Genomic DNA, 26,654 nt, shown 5'->3' with positions numbered 1-26,654 from the left:
TTTCTTCAATCTGTTCCAAGCATCAAATATATTATATACAAATACTCGACAGAGGCGAGAAACAAGATAGATGCAGTTTGCTCATTGATCGGAAGGAATTAGGACAAGAACGGTGATGAAGATCCAGAATTAGAACATCACGAAATAAATGCATCTTCTGCAACATTGGTATACGTAGTTCGTTGTCTCGATGATAAACGAAGACGTTTTTTCTACGAGAGAGACAATTAATTATATTATATAAAGACTGTTGTCTTGCCTCGGAAGACCAATGTTCAGATCCATTAGGGCACGCTCCTCAAACCAACGATTAAATAGAGTGTACGTATCGACAAAGTTTCTAGTTCCTGAAAAGTTTGTTTCTCCCAGTTTGTTACGCAGTCGAATCAAGGGGGTCAGGGAAACGCCAATCGACAGGTTAACTGGCCTCAAATAAGATAGCCGATTCGAAGGAAGCAAAGTTAACTCTGGCCGAAGGCGTTCTTTAAAAATTGTCGGTACAATTATATCTGGTAGATCGTGCGGTACACGGATTATACGTCGTGTGAAAAATGCCGGAAGAGCTAGCTGCCCCTAATTGTGATACATAGTAACGGCAGGGAGTGTGGCGGTAGCATGTACTACAGTACTGACAAATAATTCAACCCGGCAGCGGCGTGTTATAAAAGCAATATCGATCGTCCGGCGAACGAATATTGCAAAGGGGGCGTAGAAAAACTGGGTAAAAGAGAAAATGAATCGGACAGGGAAATTCGAGCAGCGGAGTGACAATAAAGCACAAATCATTGTTTTATGAATATTCAGGACCGACCGCGAAAATAACGTCGTTGGAAGAGATCGATCGGCATTTCCTTCCTTCCTTCATCCTTATGCCGACGTTTCAAGCTCGCCTTATGCAAATGCACCTGCTATGTCACACCCCTTCACATCTCCTCCGTTTACGTCTCCCTTAACCGCACCTTTCAGCTCCTTCCACTTTCTCGAGAAAATCCTGTCCGACGTCAGAACACGCATGCACGCTCGCGATACTTCGCAATCTTCTTACTAAATGAATCCAGACAGGTTGTCGACTAAAGCTTCGCTGACACAATGCCGACTGAAGTTTATCTCTCTCGGATAACTTAATGTCGATGAACGTCATGATAAGATTGCGTTGCAGGAAATCGCGCTTACATTAAACGAAACATCGCGAATGTTAAATTCGAAGGACATTGAAGGAAGATTGATACCGATAGCTTCGGTTCCTTGTAACAAATGGACAGGCGAATATTGGTAATGCGCACCTGTAACAATTTATTTCAGAGCAACGTGAGTCGATGTGTAATATCGATTCTTGATGAAAAAGAAAATCGAGCGAAGAAAAGTGGCGAGTAACGATCTCTTTGTGGCCAGCCGAATCAGACGAAGACCATGCTACGTACATACCTAGTAGCAGCAGGAGGAAAAGGAGGAGAGATGATTGTTGGCTTTTCCTCGATTTATCCGCCGGCTATAGGAAATAAAATTACGAGACTTCGTTGGAAACTTTATAAGAGAGAAAATAGATTTCTAGACCCACGCTCCAAGTGTCATCACATAGTTTTTTCAATTCCCTTCACCTGCAGAAATACGACGTATATATTACACCATCCATCGACTGATTGTTCCCGTTTATAAATTATTTCGAGTAATCATGAAACTTTTAATGGAAAATAAGGTGGTTTTGTACAGGTACGATATTGATAAAGATTAGTTTTTTATTCCTAAAAAAAAAAAAGAAAAAAGATTGCAGCAAACTTATTCGCACGTTGTAAATAGCGGTTACTGACGATCAACATTCGTGACGAATGACGACTTTATTCGACTCTCTGTTCCACGCACTTTTACCCTGATTTGGGAGTATATTTATGGTTTGGCGAATTTACACGTTGCGATTTGTTACTGGGTGCGATGACATAATTCTTTGTTCCGAGAGAACGCGCATGTAGATAGTGAACGCAGAAATATCCACCTCCGCCCGCCACAAAAACATCGAAAAATATATTAAATTAATTCGTAACAAATCTTCGATCAAATTTAATAGGAGAAATATTAGGGTCAAATGATTCTGAAAATTTCCTGTTCGATACTTAATCGTTCGCCGGAGGCAGGAATTAAATGTTCGGTCACATAGAAGTATCGCAGAAAAGACTTTTAGCAGTTTCAAGCCCTCGAAGAGTTTTAAGGTGTTCGGTAGTTGCGAAACCTGCGGGACTCCTAACACTTGCGAAAGTTTCCGGATTTTTCAATCTCGACAAAATTTAAACCGTTCTCCAAGCACCGCCAGTGTAAACGAATCGTTCATTAGGATTGATTTTAGAAAACTTTCAATCGGATTGCGCAAAGCAACGATAAAGAGAGGACGGAGCAAAATTCGATGAAGTTAAAAACCTATAATCTTCGAATAATTTATGAGCGACAATGTAGGTCGTTTTTACGTGGTCGTTTGATTAATGATTCTTCAACGATATCGCTCTATCAACAGTAAATTCTTAGGCATGACTTAAAACTACCGCTTTCACGGGGTTATTAATCGACAACAGGTGCAGAATATAAAGCTTGTTAATATGCCGCGCAATTCCCGTACGAATCCAAGGATCTGCGCTTAATTTTTCGGTGAAAGCTCGGGGGATGTTCGGAGCGATAGATATTTGCTTGGAATTTATAGTCTCTTTGATCCGGAGAGAATCTCGATATCGGAACAGATAAGATCGAAGAATCGATCCCTTTCAGTATCCCTGGAAGCTTCGAACAAACTTACGATATTCCTCGCATCCGCAGAGGTCACAGGTTAGGTAAATAATGCTCCTTATTTTGGACGGTAGCGGATAACCTCAGAAGCTACGAGACTCCATTCCTGTGTCAGCAGATTTTCGACCTGGAAGCTAAAACTGTCTGAGTTTCGGATATGAAATATCGGTGACGGAGCTTAACATAGAACTCTCACAGCAGCCAGGATATCGGATATCGCGCCACAAATGTCAGCCCCTCATTTTCCAAACGAAATCCTTCAAAACTACTTTTCTCGTGAACCGAAACAAACTCGGACAAATTGTCCTATATATACGGTTCGATTATTTTACCACGAACAAAGAGATTGTTAAATAACCAACGGAATTAACGGTTATAAATCAAGAATTTAAAATACCTGGCCGAAAGCAGAAAACGTATGAAACGTGCAACGATACAAGAACGAAACGACGAGAACGTTCCGAATGCGAAAGTCAAATGTTTATTTAGCCTTCCCGCGGGAACTGAGTTTTCGGTTTGACCTTGAGCTTTCAATATCAAATATTTATTTAATTAACTTTAAGCTTTCGACTTGACGTCGGAATTTCAAGGTTAAGCGCTTAGTTATTTGTGCTTTCTACGAAACCGAAGTATTCAAACATATGTTTCCTTTTTCTCCGCGAAAACTGTAATTATGCTATCGTGGTTTGTACGTTGTACATTGTCTGTACAATTTGTGGCTCCTGTATTCTTTGCTTCCTTTCGCGGATATTTCTTTTCGTCGGTTCATAAAAAAGTAGCAAAAACTTTTTCGATCAAAGTTACATTATACATGACAGGGTATGTTGCGAGGCCGACAGTGACAACTTAGTAACTGTACGTTTTATCATGAAATAGTGTCCAGGAACTTTCTGCTTTTCGCCTTCCTGTTTGTAACGCAGGTAGTTTGTTCGGTTTCATTGGTCTGACGAATACAGAATTTCTCACGGATCTGGTTACGTATTGTTATAAACATTTCTGTATATTTATTACTTCCCTAAGCCTAGTTTAAAGATTAGTTATATTGCAGTAGATATATCGCAATTAATCAGACATTCTAATGACGTAGATAGTAAGAAAAGAGAAGATTTCGTTATTTACTATATTGGATTTTCCTGCATAATAAATGAATACTTCTCTGCTTTGCAATATTCACTAATGTGGTCGGGAATATTGTTGGGAATATTCTGCAATATTGCCTGTTCTCAGTACACTTTTTGTGATACTTGACAGAGTACAAAAATATGAGATATTAAAATTTATACCTACGAACAGCGTTTGGGTATGGCGATGAAGTACAAGCATGTTAGTTGCAAAGGATAAATACATGTTTCATTATTTGCAATGAGAGAGTTAAACTTGTAAGCGAATTTAATGCTTTTAGTTTTGAAGCAACGCGTATTACGTGAATTACAACTCTCTTTAATTCTAACAGTATTCCATTTGCTTTACCTTTATTTCTTTGAACGAGAAAGAAAGATTTGCATTTTTTAAATGAATAAAAATCTCTTTCTGCTCATATCGGGTACATATTATGCGCATAAATTAATTATAAGGAAGTCAGGAGGTAGAGTCAAATTAAATTATGTATACTTTTTCCTCATATTCGCATAAGCTTGATCCTTTGCCAGCCAGCCTACCCATAGAAATAAACGAGTCGGTTACCTGCAAAGTAAACGTGTAAGAAGTTCACGCGTGGAAATTAGATTGCGTAGAATTAAACTCGATATGAAGGAAGTAGTAACACGAAACTTATGGGATGACTAGCAAACGTCAATTTCGACGGCGATCGATCGACGAAGCATCGAGCTTCGAAGCGACTTCTAGCGTTTATACCCTGCAGACCTGCTGGAAACTTGTTCAAAGAGAAGCTGCAACATCATTAAATGGTGCAAGAGAGCGACAATGGCCGTAGCGAGACGATAAAGGTGATCGTACATGGTGCTCTTTCAGTCTTCGCCTGCCTTTCTTTCTTTTTGCGGTCGTCGTCAAGAGAAAAGGATGGCACAGGAGAAGAGACAAAATCGTTGGCTGAAGCGCGTTCGTGGCGAGGGTGAGTATCAATTATACGGGTGCCTCCCGTTAAAGTTTTCCGGAAATTCGCGTAGTAAGTTAAGCCCAGGGACAGTGGAACTCCCTGGAGGGCGAACAATGCCCGGAGGTCGGTCGCTTTTGCATTTGCATATGAATTGGGGGAGCGCCTGACAGCCGTAGGTCGCCACCTCGACTACCACTCGCAGCAGCCGCAGAGCACAACCAGTCAACCTCTCTGCTCGCCTTCTCGTGCAAGCCATCGTGGCCGGGAGCGACGAAAATGAGCGTGTGCTGCCATTAGGAGGTGAACAGTTGCCCAATGGATAATTCGAATTATCCCAACGTTGTCAAACGGATACTTTGTTTGGCGGATTGTTTCCTTTCCCGTTTGTATGTTGTTCTCGTTCGTTTTTGGTACGTTGTTGTGTCTATGATTTTGAATTACACCTGGTTCACGCAGCTAGAATCAAGCTCACAGTTTTTCTTGTCACCTGAAATTGTCTTTGGAGAGGAAAAAAGAAAACCGCTCATTCCATATGATTTAGAACTACCAAGAAATTCAATTAGGGGAAATGTAAAGAGTAACGAGTCAGGGAAGATGGAAGAGCGGGTAGATTTATTACTCAGACGCGCGCGTACGTGTGTTTAAACGGAGAAATGTCAACACCATTGCCCATTGAAATCTGTATAGAATACGATTGTGGAGAGCGTGGAGTAAGAGTTAACGATTCTATGTAGCCTTCAACGTTTACCGGAATGTGTGATAAATTTTATTGCTTGGCGACGGCTGTATTCATCGTTTTGGAACGCTCACTAAAATAGGCGAGTAATACTCCGTTGTAGTAAATACGTAATTTCGAGTGCTGGCTTGTTAGTAGCGAAACATAATATAGCTTTTCGATATATTTTCGCGCCGTGCTATCGGAAAACGCAAATTCCGATAAAAAGGAAACACGAAAAGTCAATACAGTTTTCTAAAAGTTTAATAGGCTACCACGGTTACAAACTTATACCACACGGCAGACTCATCGATTATCGTACTGTGTAATTTTATTCCAACGGCAGGACTGCACGGATAACGTAACCAGCAGAAGGTACGGCTAAGCGCCTTCATGCATATGTACCTTTCGTCAGCTCTCCGAATTGCACCAGCCACGGCGATGCACTTTAAAGACGATACACGCGCGCCTCGAGAGACGAACATCCGCAGAATATGCAGAGAAGAGTTTACCATTCATTATTCGAGCATGGTTCCGTAATATCCGTGGAATCCTGACAGTGATTACGCTAGCGTGCAACTTCCTGTTGTACCGTGTACCGGATGCGCCGGTTTATCGTGTTTTCGGATCGGCCAGAAGAAACGTATTCCAGAGATTGCTTTTTACATGATACGATATTGTAAAATCCATACGATATCTTGCCACGAGATTGTTCTACTAAGCATTTCGGAAAATTACAATGCGTTCCTTTCTAGTTTTCTTCGAGGAAAACGCTTCGCCTTACGAAAGATAAATTCGAAGCAATTAAGTAGTAACCGCGCAAACAGGGTAACGATGAAAGTAAGTACAAGCGCGGGTGTTTCTTCCAAAACGAAAACCGAACTCCTGGCTCCTTCTGCGGCGTATCGTGGCGAGACCACTGTTTACAACCCGCGATAATCCGAGCCGGGTATTCGTAACTTCAGCGTTGCCATGAAAACCAATTAACCCGGCGACACCAGTGTGACCCAAGCGCCAGCTATCAGCCTGTAATCGGAACGCTTGGAAAATTAGCAAGGACCCGGAAAATGCTTCGGCTCGTTAGCGAAACCGACGCCGTGAGAGGTGTAAACCGAAATGTCCGAACCATACTCACCGGCAAAGATTCGCGTGAGAACGGAACACTGGAACGCATCCAATTTGTTCCATTACACCTAAAGTACTAGTGGAATCTTTCACGATTCTTTTTACTCTCTCGTATCAGCCAGTTTCTCTTCGTTCAATTTCCTAATCGTTTATTCGACAGAAAGAGATTTGTTCTTCGATTTTCCAGAAGAATTAATAACGTTGATAAAAGAGAAAAGTATTGCTATCATTTTCTGAAACTATGAATATTATATTGAGAAACAAGTTCCTTCGGATTTCCCTAAAATCATCCGAAATCAGATGCATTCGTGCAAACGCGGTGTATCAAAGTATTCTATGATCGTTGCATCAGAAGTCAGGACGGGTTTATCGAACGTCGTCGAAGCAGTAGCAGGCAGCGGGAGGATGGGATGCACGGTATCTTCGTTGTTTTGGAATTTCAAAGCGCAGATGGAGGTCAAGGAGGAATTCTGGATACCGCGTCCGTCTCAAAGGTACGGAATAGATCGTGACCTATAAACGAATAGAGGTTGTCGACGCCTTGGCAAGCGAGATGGCGGTGAGGGTGCCGCGTTCCTGATTTCCCGTGAAACCAAAAGTAACAGAGGCAAGAACGTCGACGGAACGAAGAAAGAAAAGGAACGACGAAGAGGTTAGTGCACCTTGAAATTCGCGAGCAAACAGAACTATTCGTCTTTCTCTACCTAGAACTATCTGCTTGGAATTTGTTCCGAGGATACTCGAAACGTAGTCATCATCTCGTGGAGGGTTCGTTACGATCAACTATTATGTATGCGACTGAGGATGAAAGAGCGTATCCACCGCGTTATGTAGACAACAGCCACGACGTTAATCTCGGGATTTACCCCTCGGCTTTCAGCCTCCTTCACTACTATCTGTTCTCGTATCGCGATATTACCTGGTAATAATCATTGGTCTTGTACATAGAAGAGAACATCCGCTCGCATACAACACTGCTAGGCTTCTACTTTCGATTCTCCCCCGTTTCGTTTCCGTCTCTTTCTTCACGATGTGCACATTTTACCGTGCAACTGCATGGCATGGTGCGCTCACAAGACAAAGGGTTCGTGCATCTGGAAGATGGTTAGGTACTTGCGCTTTCCAGCGCAGTGCTGATCGCGTGACTTCACGTTAAGGCAGAGAATCACAGACTGCTTTACGACAGGAGCTTTTTACATTGTTTGGCGATCGATCGATTTCGAATATTAATTAATATTGACTTTCCCGTGGAAGATAGGGATCGAGAACCATCGATGAGTACACGCTTGAAGAAAATTGAGCCTTTAGATAGACCTCGTTTAATTAAAATAGATCGGCTATATATGAAAAGTTTTAAGTGAAGGGTCGGGAAAGTCATCGAGCCTTCTGATCACGATAAATTCTTTAATAGAATTCTCCCCTGATAAATAAGTAAAGAAAACCTGCGCGCAATACGCATGAGCATCGTTGAAGCTGGAAATAAATAAGGCGGAAGTAAGGAGTATCTGGAAATATACCTATCGCTCATAGAACGCTGTGATTTATTGTGTTAGCTGTGCCAATTTCTCGTTTGAGAACATAGGCAGGGAGCTGTATTCCAAGAGCTCGTCTCGTGGGATTGAAATATGAATACGATTCTAGCATCACGTGTTTGCGCGTGTAGTAGGAATTCAGAGGCACGTATGCGTCATATGAAGCATAAGACACGAACCAATGAAATTGACAGCTAAGCATCGTGTTTCGCCAATAAAAAAAATTCTACGAGTTGCAACATACCGGCAAATTAAACGAAAGTGGGTGATTAACCATCTTATGTAGCGTAGCTCGAGTCGAAACTTGCCATCAAAGTTACCTCAAAATTTAATATTTCCTCAATTATCGAAAATAGTCGAATATGGTCAAAGGGTATGATACCTTGTTAAACGTGATAGTTCTGTTAAATTGAAAACTGAAAAATAATAATCAAGGGAAAGAAAATTACCGTGTCGACGAAGCGATATCGAAGCAAAGTAAACCGTTGCTGCCTCTTGAATCGGTTCGTTCGTTTTATTTCGCTAGAGTGTCGTCGGCAAATCTTATTTAAGGCAGATTTATCGCTGGCCCAACCCTGAGATCGAGCTATGATATTACGCTGGACTCGGATGCGCTATTCACATCGCGACTCTTCGGCTCAAAAAGTGTCATAACTCAAAAGCCGAGCGCCTCTTCGAGCACTTCCGCCGCTCCAGCACATCGTGTGCCAAAATCCATCCTCTTCTCATCTCTCTGTCCCGTTTCTCCGTCGACGAGAATCGTCTCACTCCACGACAGACCAGATAGAATTCTGTAGTTTTTGTTAATAACGTAAGGATCGCTTACGGAAATAAAAAAATTCCCCTGCTTCCTGTGAACGTTATTTCTTCGAACTCTAATGCATTGACCGCGAGTTTTTTACATAACGATATAACCCGTCGAACGTGAGAATGGTAACTTTTTTGTTCGTGAATTTCGTCGTTAGTCTTCGAGATTCGTAGAAGCTGTATCTCGGAACTTACTCCGCAGATAGTTTGCCATACGAAGAATCTTGATTAACTCGAAGCTTCTTTATCCTGGTATACATTAAGAATAGGGATTTACCTGTATCTTTGCTGTAGTAAACGGAACTTGATTTGTGGTTCTATGTTGACGATTACGTTGAAACGTGTCGCGAACAGAGCCATGCTAGTGCGCGTATTTAAGAGGATGCATAATACGAAAGCACACGGAACCGATGGAGAAGCAGCTTTCGCAGCGCGACGTTGAGTTACGATATAATCGCATTTCTATACAATCTCGATGTAAGATGGAGTTTCAGCCGAAATGGAGCATGCGATCGCGGCAGAGAGCTGTTTCCACGAAGAAAGTCGTAAGGCAAATTCGTAACGCAATCTGTAGGATCTATCGTGCATGACGAGCAGGCGATGCCATGATCGATACGCGTGTGTCGCCTGATTGAAGAAACAAATGCCTTTTGCCGGAGTTTCATTTTTTCGTACTCTTTCCCAACGAATTCCATTAGTACGACCGGATTGGCTAATGTGCGCTCGAGCGAGCATCGAGCGACGCTTTTTGCGGCCACGGCCCGCTTGAATAATTGTGTTTTGCAACGTCTGCAGCGACAAAGTTCCGGGCATGGATCCAAAGAAGAATTAAGCTGAGGGAAACTTTTAAAGTGGACCTATAAAAGGAACAATATCATCGGGCCGACCTATTCAGTTTTCGAACGATCGCGGAGGAATCGTATCGATCGTTCGATCTATTCTATCTGTTTACCGAAGTATAGCACGACCATTCGACAGTGATATGGCTTTTAAAGTGAGTGTACATCGCGTGATTGACCATTCTTCATTTTTTGTCTAATCGTGATAGGCAAACCCAGAATTGTGAAGTGGCGCGACCGATCAATCGTTTCGTACCATTTAATTATAGGTCGGGACGCTGGTACGCTAACAGAATTGTCCTGTCCTAGCCTACCGAAACTTCTATCGATTCCTCGTGACATTGGTTAATCACTTTGTAAATTGGAAATTCTTTCCAATATGGGAACGTTTCGTTCTTTCCGAGCATTTTCAAAATAATTCCTTTTCCAGGCTTTGTTGAAATAGAACATGAACAGTATAGTACCTTCACTCGATTTTCAATAAGAGAAAAAACAAATATTTTTGCATATAACTGATGCAAAATTAATTGTTTTCCAACAGATTTCTTTAACGGCAATTCTGCTGCTGTTGGTTTTATTTCACGAGAAAGCCGACGCTGGCGGTCACGCGCACTCTTTTCAACATTTCCACGGACCCGTGATAGGCGATGCTCGAGAGGTGACTTGGAAAGACAAGCACGGTCACCACGATCATGATTACGTGGCACATCCGCACTACGAGTTCTCATACGGCGTCGAGGACCATCATACTGGCGATTATCATGGCCAAAAGGAGCATAGAGACGGTACGTCAAGCATAATCTGGAAGAAAATTAATCTCTTTCGCTGTTGAAAGAACACTTGCGACTTGTACGCACGGTGAACGCAAAAAATACTGATATAATCAAGTTATACCTGTTACGCAGCGATAAATTGCGATGCAACGGCGAGAGGCAAGTCGACGAACGTATAACAAGCGGTAGAACGAATAGAAAAGCAAAAATAAAAGTGGTAACGCGATCTTTGGAAATATCGAAAGAGACGTTTCGAAGCATCGCATTTTGTTTCCAAGCTGAAGTTTTCCCTCCGGTGTTCGTGCATGGAAAATTCTAGAATCCTTAGGTCGCGTATTTTAATTAGTTTACTGCGATTCGAAAAGCGTCCCGAGCTCATAGAACGCTTTGGAAAGTCGTCTTCGTTTGCACACTCTTTTGAACTCGAGAGTTTGTCAAGTTTTCTAACATCCACGACTTCTTCCACTTTCGTTTCTACGTAATCGGCCTAATTAAAGCCAGACGGTGGCCTACATTAATGACCCTCGAATGTCAAAAAGTCGAGGAGCTTGTTTCCAGCAGATAGTTTAATAGGTACCGAGCAGAGACACTGTCGAGTGACTTCGAGTGATTTTTAAATTCGGTGCGACGAGAAATTGATGAGAATATTTCCAACGTACATATATTCTGATACGTAGAAAATCGAAATATTTGTTTAACGATACGCACGCGATACGCATAAGAAAGCGACAAGTTTCCTCTTTCAGCGTATCTTCTTGGCACGACATGTCTTTAAAGTTCCTATAGTTTACGAATCTGTCATCAAGTAAACGCGGCCCTCTAATAGAGTTAACAAGATGGTAACATTATACGGGAGAAGTAATTACTTATCACGGATCTTGATTCTCAAGGCAACGTCTCTTAGTTTAATCATACTTGATTGCAGTACCACGTAAGGATTCATTCAGAGAGCTTTCAGGATCACTCGGCTGGAACGTTCAAAGAAGAATATCAATATCGCGAGTTTGACGCTCCCGACCTCATCGCGACGTGAAGCACACGTGGCTTCATTAATTATTTGCAGAGAAGGAAATTTACGTTGAAAATAATCCGCGATACGATGTTACTACTAACGAACCTATTCCGTTTTCACTTTGCCATATTAATACGCTAACTAGCTATACCTCAACTACGAATGGTATCTCTGCGCGAGTTTGACATCTTTGTACTCTAGATATGCGCCTTAATGTTTCACAGGCAAACTTAAAGACAATACAACGAAACGAATGCGTCGAAGCGAAGTACTTCCAGCAACAGAAGATATTCGATAACTGTGATAACTGTTAAGTAAAACGATAATTCTCTCGTACTCAGCGTGTTACTTCTTGCCATGGTTCTCGAGGAGCATTAAAATATTCACATTCCCTCGAGAAAATCGATTTTTCTTCTCGCTGGTGTCTTGTGTTTACATAAATTGTAATTAACCTTCTTGAAAGAATTAATTCTTCAGCTACTTTTAGTCGAGAATAAACTAATTTTCCATTTACTCGCTTTGGCAGTAGAGAGAACAGGCCGCCGGCGGTTGAGCGTAAAATTATTTATCGACTCTCACTACATGATATCTACTCGTTTGCATCCGATAATCATATTTTTTTGCTGGTGCTTTACAGGCAAAGAAGTAGTCGGTGAATACACAATAAAAGAGCCCGGCGGAAATATTAGAACGGTGAAATATCACGCTGGAAAGGATGGATTTTTCGCTCACGTTCTTAACAGCAACGGTAACGACCATGACGTAGGACACCACCATTAAACGAAATGTTGTTTCATTCATTACCAAAGATTTCTTGTTACGTTGCGATTGTTGTTGTTATGCAACGTCGATTGTTTCGTTTTTTTTTTGTTGCACTGATTAAAAAAGAGAGAGAGAAAAAAAAAGGTAAATCGAAACAGTTGCTAGTTTAATTTGTTCCAAATCACTTCCCCAATTAGCACCGGGAGGGTCCGATCGCAGAAATTCGGAGGCCGAATCGAAAACCGATGTGTGTGGAAACCAGTGAACGGTACTGTGATTCCACGGCGACCGATGTTTTTAACGGAAGTGACGTTTACTGATTGACAATCCGATCGTCACGGACATATGGATCTCCCCTGTGATTACGTATCTAGGCTTACCAGAAACAACGATCTGTTGCGATGGTTTCGCGTGCAAATCGATCGAACGCTTTTGGAAATTAATGAGTCTCTTGACTTCAGACACCATTACACCGTTACGATATACGATCGTTTAACCAATTTAAAATTGAAAGAAAACGTTATTTTTTTTTCATATAAGTTTCGTGTAAAATATGTTTTTGTAGAAATCTGAATGGTGTTTGTAAAAGGACAAAATAGCGAAAATAACATCTAATTGCGGTTAAAGTCGTAGAACGGATTGACTTAGTTTGAAATACCACACATTAGCGACACGCGAAGTTAAATGTAGCAAATCGATTCGCAAGCAGCTGAATGAAACGCACTTAATTGCGTTTAAACACAATGCCTTTCGACAACAATGTGTTTCGACTACATGCATATGTTTGCGTACACGATGTCACTGGCGGTGCACTAATTTCGTTCGTGAAAAACGATTGTGCCGTCCATCACGTTAGGATGAAATACGCGGCAAAAGAATTGCCGGAAGCTCTTACTATCGAACGAGTTCTCTCAATTTTTGTATTCAATGTTTTCCGACACAGAGGACGGCTATATATCCTCGTAAAAGAACCGGTTATGATGACTGCAACATGCGTTTTTCATAGTTTTCGCGGCTGCTGTGTGTCGCGTGCGTTCTCGTACTTAACATTTCCCGTACAGCGTTAACTAGATTACGTTTTGTGTAAATCCATCAGGCGGAACAACAATGATCTAGAACACAGCAATAAAAATGTTTCTATATAAATTGGCAATGGTCGATCGACGAAGGAACAATCTACGACGTAACTACACTGTGATATTCCTGATACATGAAAGGTATCGCTAAAAGGTTACTATTAAGCAGTGTAAGAATATTATCAACGTATTATTTTCTTGTTATTAACAAGTATTTTTCTCTATTTAGATCTTCTAATGATGAGAGACGATGATAAAAATGTAATGGATGTTTCCGAAATAGTTAAACATTTTCTTCTAATTATAAAGAGGAGAAGAGATCATGCAAATTCAATGTCGTCCGTTCTTTGAAGAGACAAAGTTACGAACAACTACGACGCTCATTGTGCTTCTGACTTTAGTTCCCGACTCTTGTTCTTCGTTTCAAAGTAACAAACAACTTTGTTATAATCTTTAAGATTCCAATTGCAATTGCAGTGTACGTTGGCTTCCGGAATCCTTAAATTATATCTTCGTTAATGAAAGGGAAGATGGTAGAAATTGATATATACCTCCAAAACTGCTGCGCCATTGAACAATTTCTTTGGCGCAATTAACAGAAAGCTTACCGTTGCAATTAGTAGGGGATTGGCGAAACGTTTGAGGAATACTCTGTATTTCTCGCAAACATACGCGTTTCGTTGATGCAACTCCCATCCTCTTTCGGTAGACAATGATATTATATCCCGCGAACGTGGTTATACTATAGAATACTAAAGGGGACGGATAATCTTACACCGGCATGGAGAAAGTCAGGAATTAACAAACTAAAAAATGTACGATCCGTGTTATTCAGCAAATTAAGAAACATGGATATAATAATCGTGGATGAAACCACTCGAGCTAATAAACGAATAATATTAATTTAATGATAAATCGCGTCGACAAAGTAACAATGAGATAATAGCGTTGTGACGATATTGTGGTGAAACAGTGATTCGTCGAATTAATTATTCATGCTGACTTAAACGTTATCCGATGTTATATTGTAATTACGTCAAATGTCTCGTTTTCTCGTCACAAAGAATCCACGTTATGAAAGCAAAGAATATAAATTATGATTAAAAGGACGGGAATATTTTTGTGGCAATTTTTAATTGAAATTTCTCTATTTGTTCGCTGGAATCGCGTCGAAATATTCCTATGATTTCAATAAACGTCCGACAAGATTAATGGACAATTGTTATCGGTAATTAATAGTGTTCATCCGTATTTGACGGTCTATTGAAATTAGTTATCATTGTTCCCCTGTTCTTTGTTTTATCGCTCCTTCGTGCACGGAATTTTCTTTGTTAAGGTATTCCGGAAAGCAAAGTTACCGAACAATTTTCAGTGTACTTTCTCGGACGAAGTAGAAAACCAATGAGATGGAAAACAGAAGAGAATGAATAGAATAAATATTCCTTGCATGTTGCGCTCTTACGAATCATTGTAATTGGTTATCAGAGAAATCAATTTCTTTTGCCTCGGCAGAAACGTAGCTGATATGAGCGTCAGTGTTTGTTCGAATTTTATTTAATTGTACATTTTAGTACTTTGCTCGTACAATTCAAATATCGTAGTGTAAAAACAGTTTTCTCAATTTAATTTTATCTTAAAACTTAGTTACACTAGTTTGTCGAAGCGAACTCAACATGTTCTCGGAAAAAAGGAGGAAAAGAACACTTGTTCTTTCGTCAAGATACCAGCCGCCTCGAGCTTCCCAAGAGGCAGTGAAACATTCGATATCAGAAAATGATGCAACCGATCAAGAATCTTTCACGACATGCCCTCGTATACTTCGCGTAACCTGTAAATCTTGCTTTTTACATACGGATGAGCATTCACTTGAGAAGCGGAATACAAATTACCATAGAAACGGATGTTAGGAATTCATTGCACACATTAGTAATTTATATTTTGCACCGGCTGATTCGAATCTTCGTTGAAAACTGGCTGATGACGGTAGCGCTTTATCCGTTGTTTCGTCTAACAAAAGGAAAAATTAAAATCAAAATATTCAGCTAGGCAAATTTATTCAGAAATACACCGTTCTCTCATTTAAATTACGAGATAATTCGTAGGGCAAGGTATTGTGTTCTTCTCTTTCATACGAGTCGCCGTAAAATTCGAACTTCATTCCAAGTTATTGTGTCGTGGTTTCTTCCAAGTTTAAAGCCCTCTTGATTTAGCGATTCTTTAGTTTTTCGAGCACGGCCGAGAAACAGCGGAATGAAGATTTGTTTGTAAAGGAATGAAACGCTTTACTGTTCTCGCTTCACGCGGTATGTTCGTACTATGAATCTTACACAAGTAAGCTGCCTCTTCGTTGTCCATAATTCCCCTTCATCTCACCCTAACTTCTTTACTAATTCCGTTTCTTCCATCTTAGATTTTCGATGTACGTCGCGTTTTATAAAGTGCAACGAAAGGAGATAAGGAAGAAAAAGATATAAGAACGTCATACAACAGTGCGAAACAGCGCGCCGTAAAGTTTAGACGCGCGTTTCCCTCGTCAAATACCAGCATAGCTTTGAATGATCCAAGGAAGTACGACTTCCCCTCCAGCTTCCGCTTTGTGAAGTTTTTTAAATTGTATCTTCTTCACTTTTCACCACCAACAACCCACATACGAAAGTTTGATCTGAAATTTCTAAACGTCTTATTGTGAACGGTATCCTACACAAATGGCAAGAGTATAAACTTCTCGAAATAAAAATAATAATGGAACAACAGAGATAACGTACAGAAAGAAGAAAGAAAAGGGAGGAGGATGGAAGAGTTAACAACTCGAAGAAAAGACGTCCGGTCTATTTCATTTTTTAGGTGGAAACAAAATAGGATTTTACCGAGCTAATTAACCGACAATCACAGGCTCAAGTCGGGCACCGTCCTTAAATCCGTGCTTGGCTACGTGAAACTGATTAATTTTAGCATTTCATTAAAAACTTCGCGTCGTGCGAAGAAACGAAACAAAAGCTTCGTTTGCGAACATAAATATCGTCCTTCTGAACCTACGTAGTTCCGTGTGAGCAGAACAAATTTTCATATTTCAAAAATGGCTTGAAACATCACCTGCGTGAAACAGACGGCATAGTTGCATATTCATTTCTGTTTCGTCTACGTTTTTTACACGTTTTACACGTTTTATGGATGTTCTTTCATTCGACGTTTCAACAGCACTGGTAGTTAAAATTCAAACACAAAGACCCGAAGCTTTTATGATCTAACAATGTTGACCAATGTTGGCTAAGGTATTACATTACACGAGATAAAAGTACGGACAAGGTAGCAAAATATTCCCTACCATTCGGCAACTCCATTATTCCTGTATCGTATTCATCTCCGTTTACATGATTTCTGTTACTTCTACGTCGTAAAAATAAAAACGATAGAACCATTATAATTGCCAAAATTCCATTATCTCCAATGAAATTATGAAAACGAATTTATAGTTAATCGACATACTGTAATTACGATACAGCTAATGTGTAAAGCCTAATTAAACGTTTCGATGTATGCAATGTGTGTACGTCGATACCTGCGAATCGTTCGTATTTCATTCTCATATGTCAGTCATAATTATAGAAATGATGAAAGAAGAAGTCATTAAGATAAGTGGCGAGCTTAATGAGCGCCGGGGAAAGTTGAATTGATCGAATTGCTCGTGACAGGACGGGGCCCGTGATAACGAGCGCCACTAGAGATATCGCGTGGGATCGAATTTCCTAGGAATTCTATATATATAGTATATCAAGATCCAGAGCGCGAAACTCGAAATATCGTTCCCGCTAATTGTCGTTTACTCTTTAGTACAGGAACGGGTCAGTTCTAAATAAATTATGGCGGAACAGACGGAAAATCGATTCGGCTGGAGCGGAAGCTCATCGTCCGATTCCGTGCGTCGGCTTCAACCCTGTAACTTGCCGTTTGCCGATTGATGGCTGCCTCTTCTGTAGCGTTTCGACAGCCACGAGAAACGAAAGCGTCGCGAATAGACGGAATTGGATTCCGGTGTAGTGATTGCAAATGCGACTACACCCGCATCCTTGTGATTCTGTCGTGCTCCCCTGGTATTCACAGGGCACCTCGATTTTCAACTTATCGATCCGATTCGCTGGCGGGTTTAATTTTCTTCCAGCGTCATGCTTCTTCCGTCGCCTTGGCGTGCACCGCTGTCCAAGTACCCCATAAATATGTTACAGCTACACGGTCAAACACGTTTTTTCCCTGCTGACAGCAGTCCATTGATATTTCGGCGAGAAAGTCTAGTCTCCACGAGTACGTTCACCGCTCGCGATAATCTTCGTGCAACTGTGTTTCCACAAATAGAACGAGAAAGAATTTCACAGCATACGTTTCATGTTATTACACTCGATTAGGATTGCTTAATTATTATCTTCTTTTTCTTTCTTTTTTATACGTGGGGAAATCCTCATGGACATCCCGCCGCTCTTCTGAGAAGCAACGGGGTAGTGTCGGACTTCACCGACTAAGACCTCACGGTGGTCTGCCTGACGCTCAACAGGGGTGCCCCGGGACTAAGAAAAGGCAAGAAGAATAAACCAAAAAGACGGAGTTGATTAATTACGCTTGATTGTTATCTAGTCGCAGTTTGTTTCGACGATAGCGCGCCAAGAATAACCAAGGAACACACTTACCGAAAGAATAACTCGATACTCTTGGTTAAATCGGGGAACCAGGTCGACAGAAATACATGTGTTACTTTCGAAATTACGCTTTCACATAATTTTAAACCGGGTCAAGTTGGAACGGGGTATACGGTTCACATGCAGAGGTTCGTGCGTGGCTGTTTACTCAAGATTTTCGGGCCGGTCGGTTCGCCAGAAAGTTTGCCCGCGTTGCAATATTTCTGGTAACGTTTGCACGAGCCGACCGCCAAGGAACCAAGAACGGAGTCCACTTTGGAAAATTACTCGTAGATCATAAGAATTGTTCGACCATAAACCACCTCTATACGGTCACGTCATAGGGCCGAATAAAATAAGAAATGTTCCATCTGTTTGTATAGTTTTTACCCGAAATTGGCATTGCAGCATAGATCGAAGTCGCTGTATCTCTCAGATATATCGAAAGCTGTGACAGAACTTTTGGCACCTCTTTATGATTAAAGAATGGATCCGATATTCTATGCTCTCGTCTTTAAGCACCAGTTATTCTTCCGATAATCGAAAATAACGCGTAAAATCTACTGGAAAAGTAATCTTCAGAATTTTTGAAACGTTATTTCGGCTCCGTAGTCGGAAATGGAGTTGATCTCTGCTCTTGATGGTACTGAGAAAGAAGCCCGATGTAAGAAATTTCATCGCCTTCCGACGGATAACCGACAAAGTTGCACCTAAAGTCTGTAGCGATATAAAAGAAACGCAAAACGAAGGAACGGGTGTACGAAGGGACTACGCGGAACGAATGATAGGATCGAAGTTCGATCGCGAAGATTAAACGAGAATCGAAAGGAAGCCGGAAGCAAGCCAAGGGTGCAAGTCTGCCCGCAAAGTGAAACAAATTGCCGCGAACGAGCCCCGATTCGTCGACACAGTCGTTGATCCTTCCCCTAATTCCGTCATAGAAAATCCGGCAAGATTTTAAAGTCGATCTTCGATTCTCCTTCAACTTTCGGATAATCTTCTTGCGTTCTTTCGAGTATCCGTGAATTGTCAAATTTCGTCTTTGAGAACCGCAATTTTCTACTCGATATGCTTTACCGTAGAAATGGTCGAAGGGTATGATTTAAACGCTAAACGCTAAAACGGTCACGTCCCGCAATAACGGCCAGTATCAAAAATCTTGATCGCGAGAACAGCTTAATTCTCACTTTTTCGCTGCGTTTCCAGCAAAAACCTCCGGAAAGGCAATTAAAAGTTCCAAGCTGTTTACCGGCGGGCGAGCAAAAGCCGTGAACAGGTAAACAGAGAATTAAAGTTTCCGAAACGAAACGGGTTCGCCGGCTAGTACTTAACGAGGACTCACGAAATGCGTCTTTTTAAAAATCCCGTAATTATGAAAACCTTCGTTATAAACTCCACCGACCAATCGTAAAATTTTAATGGTGCCACTTGGATCTTTACTCTTATTAATTTGATTTCACGCGTATAATTATCGCGGGAATAACGGCGCTGGCGGCGGCGCGTCGCTGTGTATAAATGAGAAGCTTTATGCACGACATCGATCGGGTTCCAAAAACAGAGAGATATAGTCGAACACGGTGAACAGATTCCGCGTTATAACGCTTTAAAAGTATTTCCTTAGTTTTCTCTTATCGCCGGATGCCAGACCGTCATTTACGTTCACGGACATCGAATTTTAAACATCGTTATCAAGTCTCTTCCTTTAGTTACTTCGTGTTATTATAGAGTCACAACGTTTAATTGCTTCTTCGCGTGTTCGTTTCTATTCGATGAAACGATGAAACTATCGACGAGTTCGTTCCTACAATATTGATAGGTCGTTTGGCAATCGTGCCGAACTTATTTGCAGCAAGACTTTTTGCACGGTGTCCAACCCCGATAACGATCGGATAATGCACCATCCGTGGCAGAGAATCGAATCTAGAATCGGAAGTTTGAGATCTTAATCTACTTTTAATATCCTGCGTCTGAGAGGTCTCCCGTAGCTCAATGATCGCGGATCAACGCCAAGGAATGGAAAAGTTTGCTCGTTCGACTGGTGAACCGAGAGATACCGGTCGTTCATTTTCTCACGGAGATTGCAATGGAAAAGAAAAGAATACCCATCGATGGAAACCGAAGCTAACTACCCCGAGATCCTGGCCATCTATAGGGTCAAAGAGAAATGTCACGGAGGTGAATCTTGTCGAAACTTCAGACATCGTACCATTCCGTTTTCAACTCTGTCAAGATCAGGGAAATTCATCAATCTTTGTACGGACAATCCTTGTCGCGGCTTAATCTGCAAACGTATGTATCTCTCGTCACGTCTGACACGTTCTACTTTCTAACGAATAAAGTTCTATTCAATTGCGTTCCGATCGATCTTCCACGAATCTTATTAAACGATTATTTGTCTTCCAACTTGATCGTTCTCGCGATATCGGCCGGATCATTTCTCCATCGTTAATAAAATGTCGAGCGTAACTAATACGCAATTAATACCCGGCACAGACCGAGCTATCGATGATTCAATGATTAGAAGTAGCTTCAACTAATTACACGCGTATCGCTCCGACCCTACGATTAATCATTAATTATCCTGGCTAATGAATTTCACGCAAATAAATACGATAACATAGCCAAAAGTTTGATCTATGGCCACAATATACGGAAATAGTCGTACCGATGCTTGCAGTCGAACGATAAATTCAGAACTCCGAGATTAAATATATATATCTTCTTCAACCAAGAAGCAAACACCTGTTTCAGAATAAAAATTCATTACTTTCATTAACTCTGTCGTCGTTTCGCTCGCGCTTACGATACATTTTTGTTACTTGGTCCGTCATTCGTGCGTGTATGTGGGTCGAATGAACGCTATTTCTCTTTCGCCGGGCTAAAAAAGCTTGGTGCATATTAAAGTACATCGCGGCCAACTGCAAATCATAAATCAAAGATTATGTCTAAACCGCGTGCATTTTAAATAGCAATTAAATGTTTTTCCGCCACGTAGAAAATTTAATACATCTTCGTTCTAATTACTTTCCCTTCAGAGTGCTACTTACGCGCTCTTGCGCGTGGTTGCAACAACGCTTCAACATTTTCCCAGCATTTTCTCTCTACATTTTTAATCTTTCCTTCTGCATAGATTTTTTTGTTCGTTTGAAATTTGGTTGACCGCTGTAATAATTTTCGTTAAGTCAGATCCTGTGCTGGTAAGAGATATAGAGTAGGATAGTGTAGAAAAGTTTTGATATACTTGATACAGCGTGTCATCCGCATGCACTCGTTAATTTATGAAACTGCGGACGATCGTTTCTTGAACGAAACCGACCTCCATCTACCTCTAAGATATTTCACGCTTCTCAGACGTGTATGACAAAAATTGTGAAATGGCAAGTTCGAATGGATTCAACTTACAGTCATGCCGGTGTGGAATAGCGTCGATTGAATTCTACTCGAGATCTGAAAAAAGTATTATCAAGACGATAATATTAATTTTCAAACGGCGTATAATATGTGCGAGACTGCGAGATCAATTACTCTTGGAATCGTGTTACAAATTGTTTAACAGCACACACAATATTGAATTTCGACAGACTACTCTGTGTTTCGATTACATTCGAGGGTAACGGAATACATACCTTGTCTGCTTACTACCTAATGTATATCTGCTTACCAGAGATCCTTCATCAGTTGAATTCTAGGGGCGTTTGACTCGCAATATGCACAACGATCTCCAGTTGCAAGTTTACTTGGGCTCCGTTCGTAATGGAATTGCAAGCGAAAACTGACTTTCGTCAATTCAAACGATCTTCTTTTTTCAATACACGCCTTCTTGCTCTCTTTACGTATCGTCTGGTATGAAACCGAATCGTCTGGTAAAAATCAAAGTTTGACGTGGGAAGGTAAAAGCTGAAAGCGAGGTTTGCAATCCGTCATGAAACACCGACTATGTGATAGGTAAACACATACTTTGTTAAACTTTCAGAACACAACACAGTGAATATAATCGCTGTAACGCATCGATTAAATTAACGAGACAAACGAGTAGAACTCGTCGCGTGACTATGACTTTTAGAAGCTGTCTCTCGGTTGTCTAGCGGGTATATCATCGATATGATCGAGTCTGCTATCGACTAACTTGTATCACCTTCGATTCACGGTAACGGCGAATTCCCTCGAGTCTCGGTACCGACGTCTTACTTTATCAAATTTTATGGAATGGAAAACCCGAGTATTTTCTCTGTTCGCTGGACAAGCGGCTTCTCGTGGGGATCAGTGAAACAATTTGTAATATATCGAAAGCAACAAACGGCAAGGAAACGTTGGATTAAATGAAATTGATAAGCGAAACGATCGCTGTCTTTCTCTCTCTCTCTCTCTCTCTCTCTCCTTTTTCTTCGTAGCTGATATTTCTTTTTTCTCTCTTGTCAGAGAAACAACGTATTTGCTTGTGATCGTAGAATCCTTCAGGAAACCACTGCATCTCCAGAGACATCGCAGGAAATCTTCATTACCGGTATAGATAGGAAGAGGAGAAAATCCGATGAAATAGTCGGACGACGGGGCAGATCGGGGCAGGTGTGGAAGTTTCGAATCCAACGGGAGAGAGACTGCGTACACGGGTCTTGCATCAGAGCGTAATAAAGGCGATGAGCGTTCTTTCATCAGGGAAAAAAGTTTTGTCCCGTTTTGCCGCGGGAACTTCCGCGGCGCCAAGAAAATCTAGTTTGTCCCTGAGTGAATATGCATGGAATAGGAAAGGGAGAAAATATAGATATCGTTCTTAATGCGACGCGCGAAGATACGTTCACCAAGGTAAGAAGCAGAGGAGAAAAAGGAAAGAAACGAAAGGAAGAACCGCGTTATCCTTTGTCTTTTGAAATGGGAAACGCTATTTTTATTCGGCTAAATACAACGGAAACATCCCACGGCAAAGAAAGGTAATTTACAATATGGCAAGGGGAAGGTTTTAACGTTATATACCAGCGAACCAAATGAAACGAACAGTCGATTGTATATCATCGGCGTGCGAACCCCTGAATGATCATTGAATGAGCAATTATATTTCGAGGAGGTGGAACTGGTTTCGATCAAAGGTACGATAATATTTTACTGAACGACCAAGTTAGAAAAGAGAGAAACCAAGAATAATGGAAGAGAAAGAAGAGATTAACGCGTTTTACGCACGATCCACCATTGTTTTAATTTAATTTTTACTCGTGCGTCTGTAGAATCCGCAAGGGAATACTAGCAAACGTTTTCCTTATCGTGTTCGTTTTACCCTGTGTATGGCGTGTTCGTTTTATCGGTATTCTTCTAGTTTCATTACACGTATATACAAACAGTCACGTACCAGCGTAAATACAATCAGAGTTTTTAAAACCAGAAGTGTGGAAATATTGTGTTCCTAGCGTCTGTATTAGAACGCACAAGCTTTTTCAGTCTCTCCCACCTTTTGTCTTCAAATTGGCGCGCTCGCGCCGCTGCAGCCGGAATATGAGCACTAGACGCGTACATTTTGCTTAACTTTACACGTTGTTCTCCTCCTGTATCCTTTCGCTAGGAAGCTCTGTAACTTTGTCGCGCTAAATGAAAGAGTTCAACGTTTTCTTTTATCCAATTTCTTAATTTTGTTTTTTTTCCGTTTCCAAGTTCTCCCACCTAATCTATACTTAGAGCTTTAATTTTATTTATAATTTGAGCGTATAACGTGGCAAGGTCTGATCAAATTTCTTGTATCAAATGTAAAGTTACTGCATACCGCGTTCAACCGAAACCGTGCACACGGTTATGCACGCTTGAACGAGGATAGGTAAGAAAAAAAAAAAAAATCGAGTTGACCGATTCGTCGGTTATTCCATTAACTTTGGTCAGTGAGCAGTAACGAAGCGGGGCTCGGCAGGGAGTGCAATGTAAATTGGCGGTAAAATAAAAAGAGAGGAAATTGACCAGGGGGTGGTGGCGATAGGCAGCGCGCGTATGGAATTTCCGGTGGTGTCCTTTGAGCCTTCAGTGGCGGAATGAGAAGCAAAAAGTGCCGGAAACAGATGTATCCGTGCAGTTTTTGCTTTTTCCTCGCCTCCCTCCCTATCTCTATCTCTCTCTCTCTCTCTTCCTCTGCCTCTCTTTCTCTCGATCGATTCACCATTTTTCTATTTTTTCTTTTTCCTTTTTTCGTTTCGAAACACGGTGGCTTCCTATGGTGATATCGAGGGGATGCACTTGATCGCTAAAACGCGTAACATTCTTTGCATATAGATGCGATATCTCGCTTTTTCTTTTATGGTGCACTCATCTTCAAACATTCACCTATAGATATACATGCAGAGTGATAAAAGCCGAATTTGAAAAATTTATGTTAAAGTAATACGATATATCTTATTTCTACTGTTTTTTCATAGAAAAATTATTGACTATTACTAATTATTGACTCGTGAATTATCATCACCGTGTTTCTGATAAATATCTCTTCAAAAGATATGTACGATCTATAACAACGAAATTGTTTCGTAGAGTCGTAAAGCTTCGGTGAAATCCCAGGCCACGAAAAACGATTGCCTTTCCAATTATACAACATAATCAACGATGATGCATTAGGCGATCCATCGTTCCCAGTAGGAACCAGTTGCGAACGAACTCTCTGTTTGATTTCAATCTCTGAAGAAGTAGAACTGAGAAGATATTTGCCCGGTAATCCACAGGGTAAGCGTATCCACAAATCTAATAACGTAATTGCATGATACGAAGAACGAGCTACTGATATCCGTTCTTCAAGGCGAACAAAATAAGGGAAATAAATAACACGTCCACGCAAAACTAGCTTTTTGCTATATAAAACAAAAGGGGAATAACTCGCTTTTTCTTTTATGGTGCACTCATCTTCAAACATTCACCTATAGATATACATGCAGAGTGATAAAAGCCGAATTTGAAAAATTTATGTTAAAGTAATACGATATATCTTATTTCTACTGTTTTTTCATAGAAAAATTATTGACTATTACTAATTATTGACTCGTGAATTATCATCACCGTGTTTCTGATAAATATCTCTTCAAAAGATATGTACGATCTATAACAACGAAATTGTTTCGTAGAGTCGTAAAGCTTCGGTGAAATCCCAGGCCACGAAAAACGATTGCCTTTCCAATTATACAACATAATCAACGATGATGCATTAGGCGATCCATCGTTCCCAGTAGGAACCAGTTGCGAACGAACTCTCTGTTTGATTTCAATCTCTGAAGAAGTAGAACTGAGAAGATATTTGCCCGGTAATCCACAGGGTAAGCGTATCCACAAATCTAATAACGTAATTGCATGATACGAAGAACGAGCTACTGATATCCGTTCTTCAAGGCGAACAAAATAAGGGAAATAAATAACACGTCCACGCAAAACTAGCTTTTTGCTATATAAAACAAAAGGGGAATCGGAACGTTCGTTCCCATTCATGATCACAAATATATCCGAATATTCGCCATTGATTCGTACAAAACTACACCTGTGTGCTACATATATCTATCTATATATATGCGTGTTCAGCATTCAGATAAAATATGTTATCTACGCCAGATAAGATACTCTTTCCACGTCGGCGAGTATAGCAATAAAATCAAACGTAGTAAGCGTCGATCCGTCAATCGATCATTTTATCGCCGTCGTGAACTTTCCCACGTAGATAATACCATAGAACAGGTAGAAACTTCCGCATTTGGTCGTCGGTTATCGAGCGAAATGTTTTCGCCAGCTACGCTCTTGTTTTTCCTCTCATCTGTTGTTCTTTGTCTCACAGCAAAATCCACGGTACGTATTTACACGTTTTTAACACGTTTAATTGTACGAACATTAATTACGCACTTTCGGCACGCTTGTACTCTATTTTCTGTTCCATCCACCATAGCATGGTTATAGGAATTCATTAATAGTCATGCAAACTCTGTTGCCTAATTTCAAACAAATTTTCGTTAGATTTCCAGAGAGTATAGTGAATACTTACAACGCACGAGGTAATTCATGACAGCGAGTGTTGCGAAATATTCGTCGGCACGTAAATACAGGCGAGTTAGCGAGGAAAGCAGAGACGTTCCGAGAGTTAAATGTCGTCGGCAGCCGTCTTCTTGCAATTGGCGTAAAATTGGAAAGGAAGGAAACCTTAGGTTCCAGTAGGCGTTGAACGCTCTCCTCGGGGAGCTTTAAAGCCGAAACTTCTCTGGTTTTCGTCGTCTGCATAACTGTTGGTTGGTGCGCGCACACGACCTCGTAAAGTTCTGCGCGTCGAAAGTCCGCTCCCGGTTATCGCGTGATTAAGCTGTTTATGCGGCTGATATTACGTTTCCGGGTCACATGATTTTAACAAGGCAAGTTAAATAATAAACGAAAGAACCGTCCTATCTGACAAACTTTTAACGAGAACAACGAGACAAGCGGCTGGCCAACAAATATTTTAACATAATTTCGTGAGAGATCTCGAGATCGTGAGATTGTGCCTTATTTTCTCGCGATAGCAATGGAATTCTTACAATTTTCCCTT

The 26,654-nt window shown here is 40.9% G+C and overlaps 1 protein-coding gene across 3 annotated transcripts in view; it reads left to right on the top strand.

The window, feature by feature from the left end:
• LOC100746922 (cuticle protein 7-like) overlaps window positions 1–24,956 on the top strand; it is an 85,341-nt gene extending 60,385 nt beyond the window's left edge. Inside the window, exons 1-4 of one of the 3 annotated variants that reach the window (XM_033319320.1) lie at window positions 7,330–9,998; window positions 10,385–10,628; window positions 12,266–12,376; window positions 22,582–24,956. In XM_033319320.1, coding sequence (XP_033175211.1) covers window positions 9,987–9,998; window positions 10,385–10,628; window positions 12,266–12,376; window positions 22,582–22,643 — 429 coding nt within the window. In that variant the 5' untranslated portion in view covers window positions 7,330–9,986 and the 3' untranslated portion in view covers window positions 22,644–24,956. Of the gene's footprint in view, window positions 1–7,329; window positions 9,999–10,384; window positions 10,629–12,265; window positions 12,546–22,581 lie in introns of those variants that run through there. The other 2 variants (XM_033319318.1, XM_003487246.4) reach the window with 2 other exon arrangements.
• The last annotated feature ends 1,698 nt before the right edge of the window (window positions 24,957–26,654 follow it).

The sequence above is a fragment of the Bombus impatiens genome, unplaced genomic scaffold, assembly GCF_000188095.3.
Source record: "Bombus impatiens unplaced genomic scaffold, BIMP_2.2 scf_0146, whole genome shotgun sequence".
NCBI classification, from domain to species: Eukaryota; Metazoa; Arthropoda; class Insecta; order Hymenoptera; family Apidae; genus Bombus; species Bombus impatiens.
The sequence above is the reverse complement of the archived record's forward strand: the minus strand, read 5'-3'. Positions and strand labels throughout refer to the sequence as shown.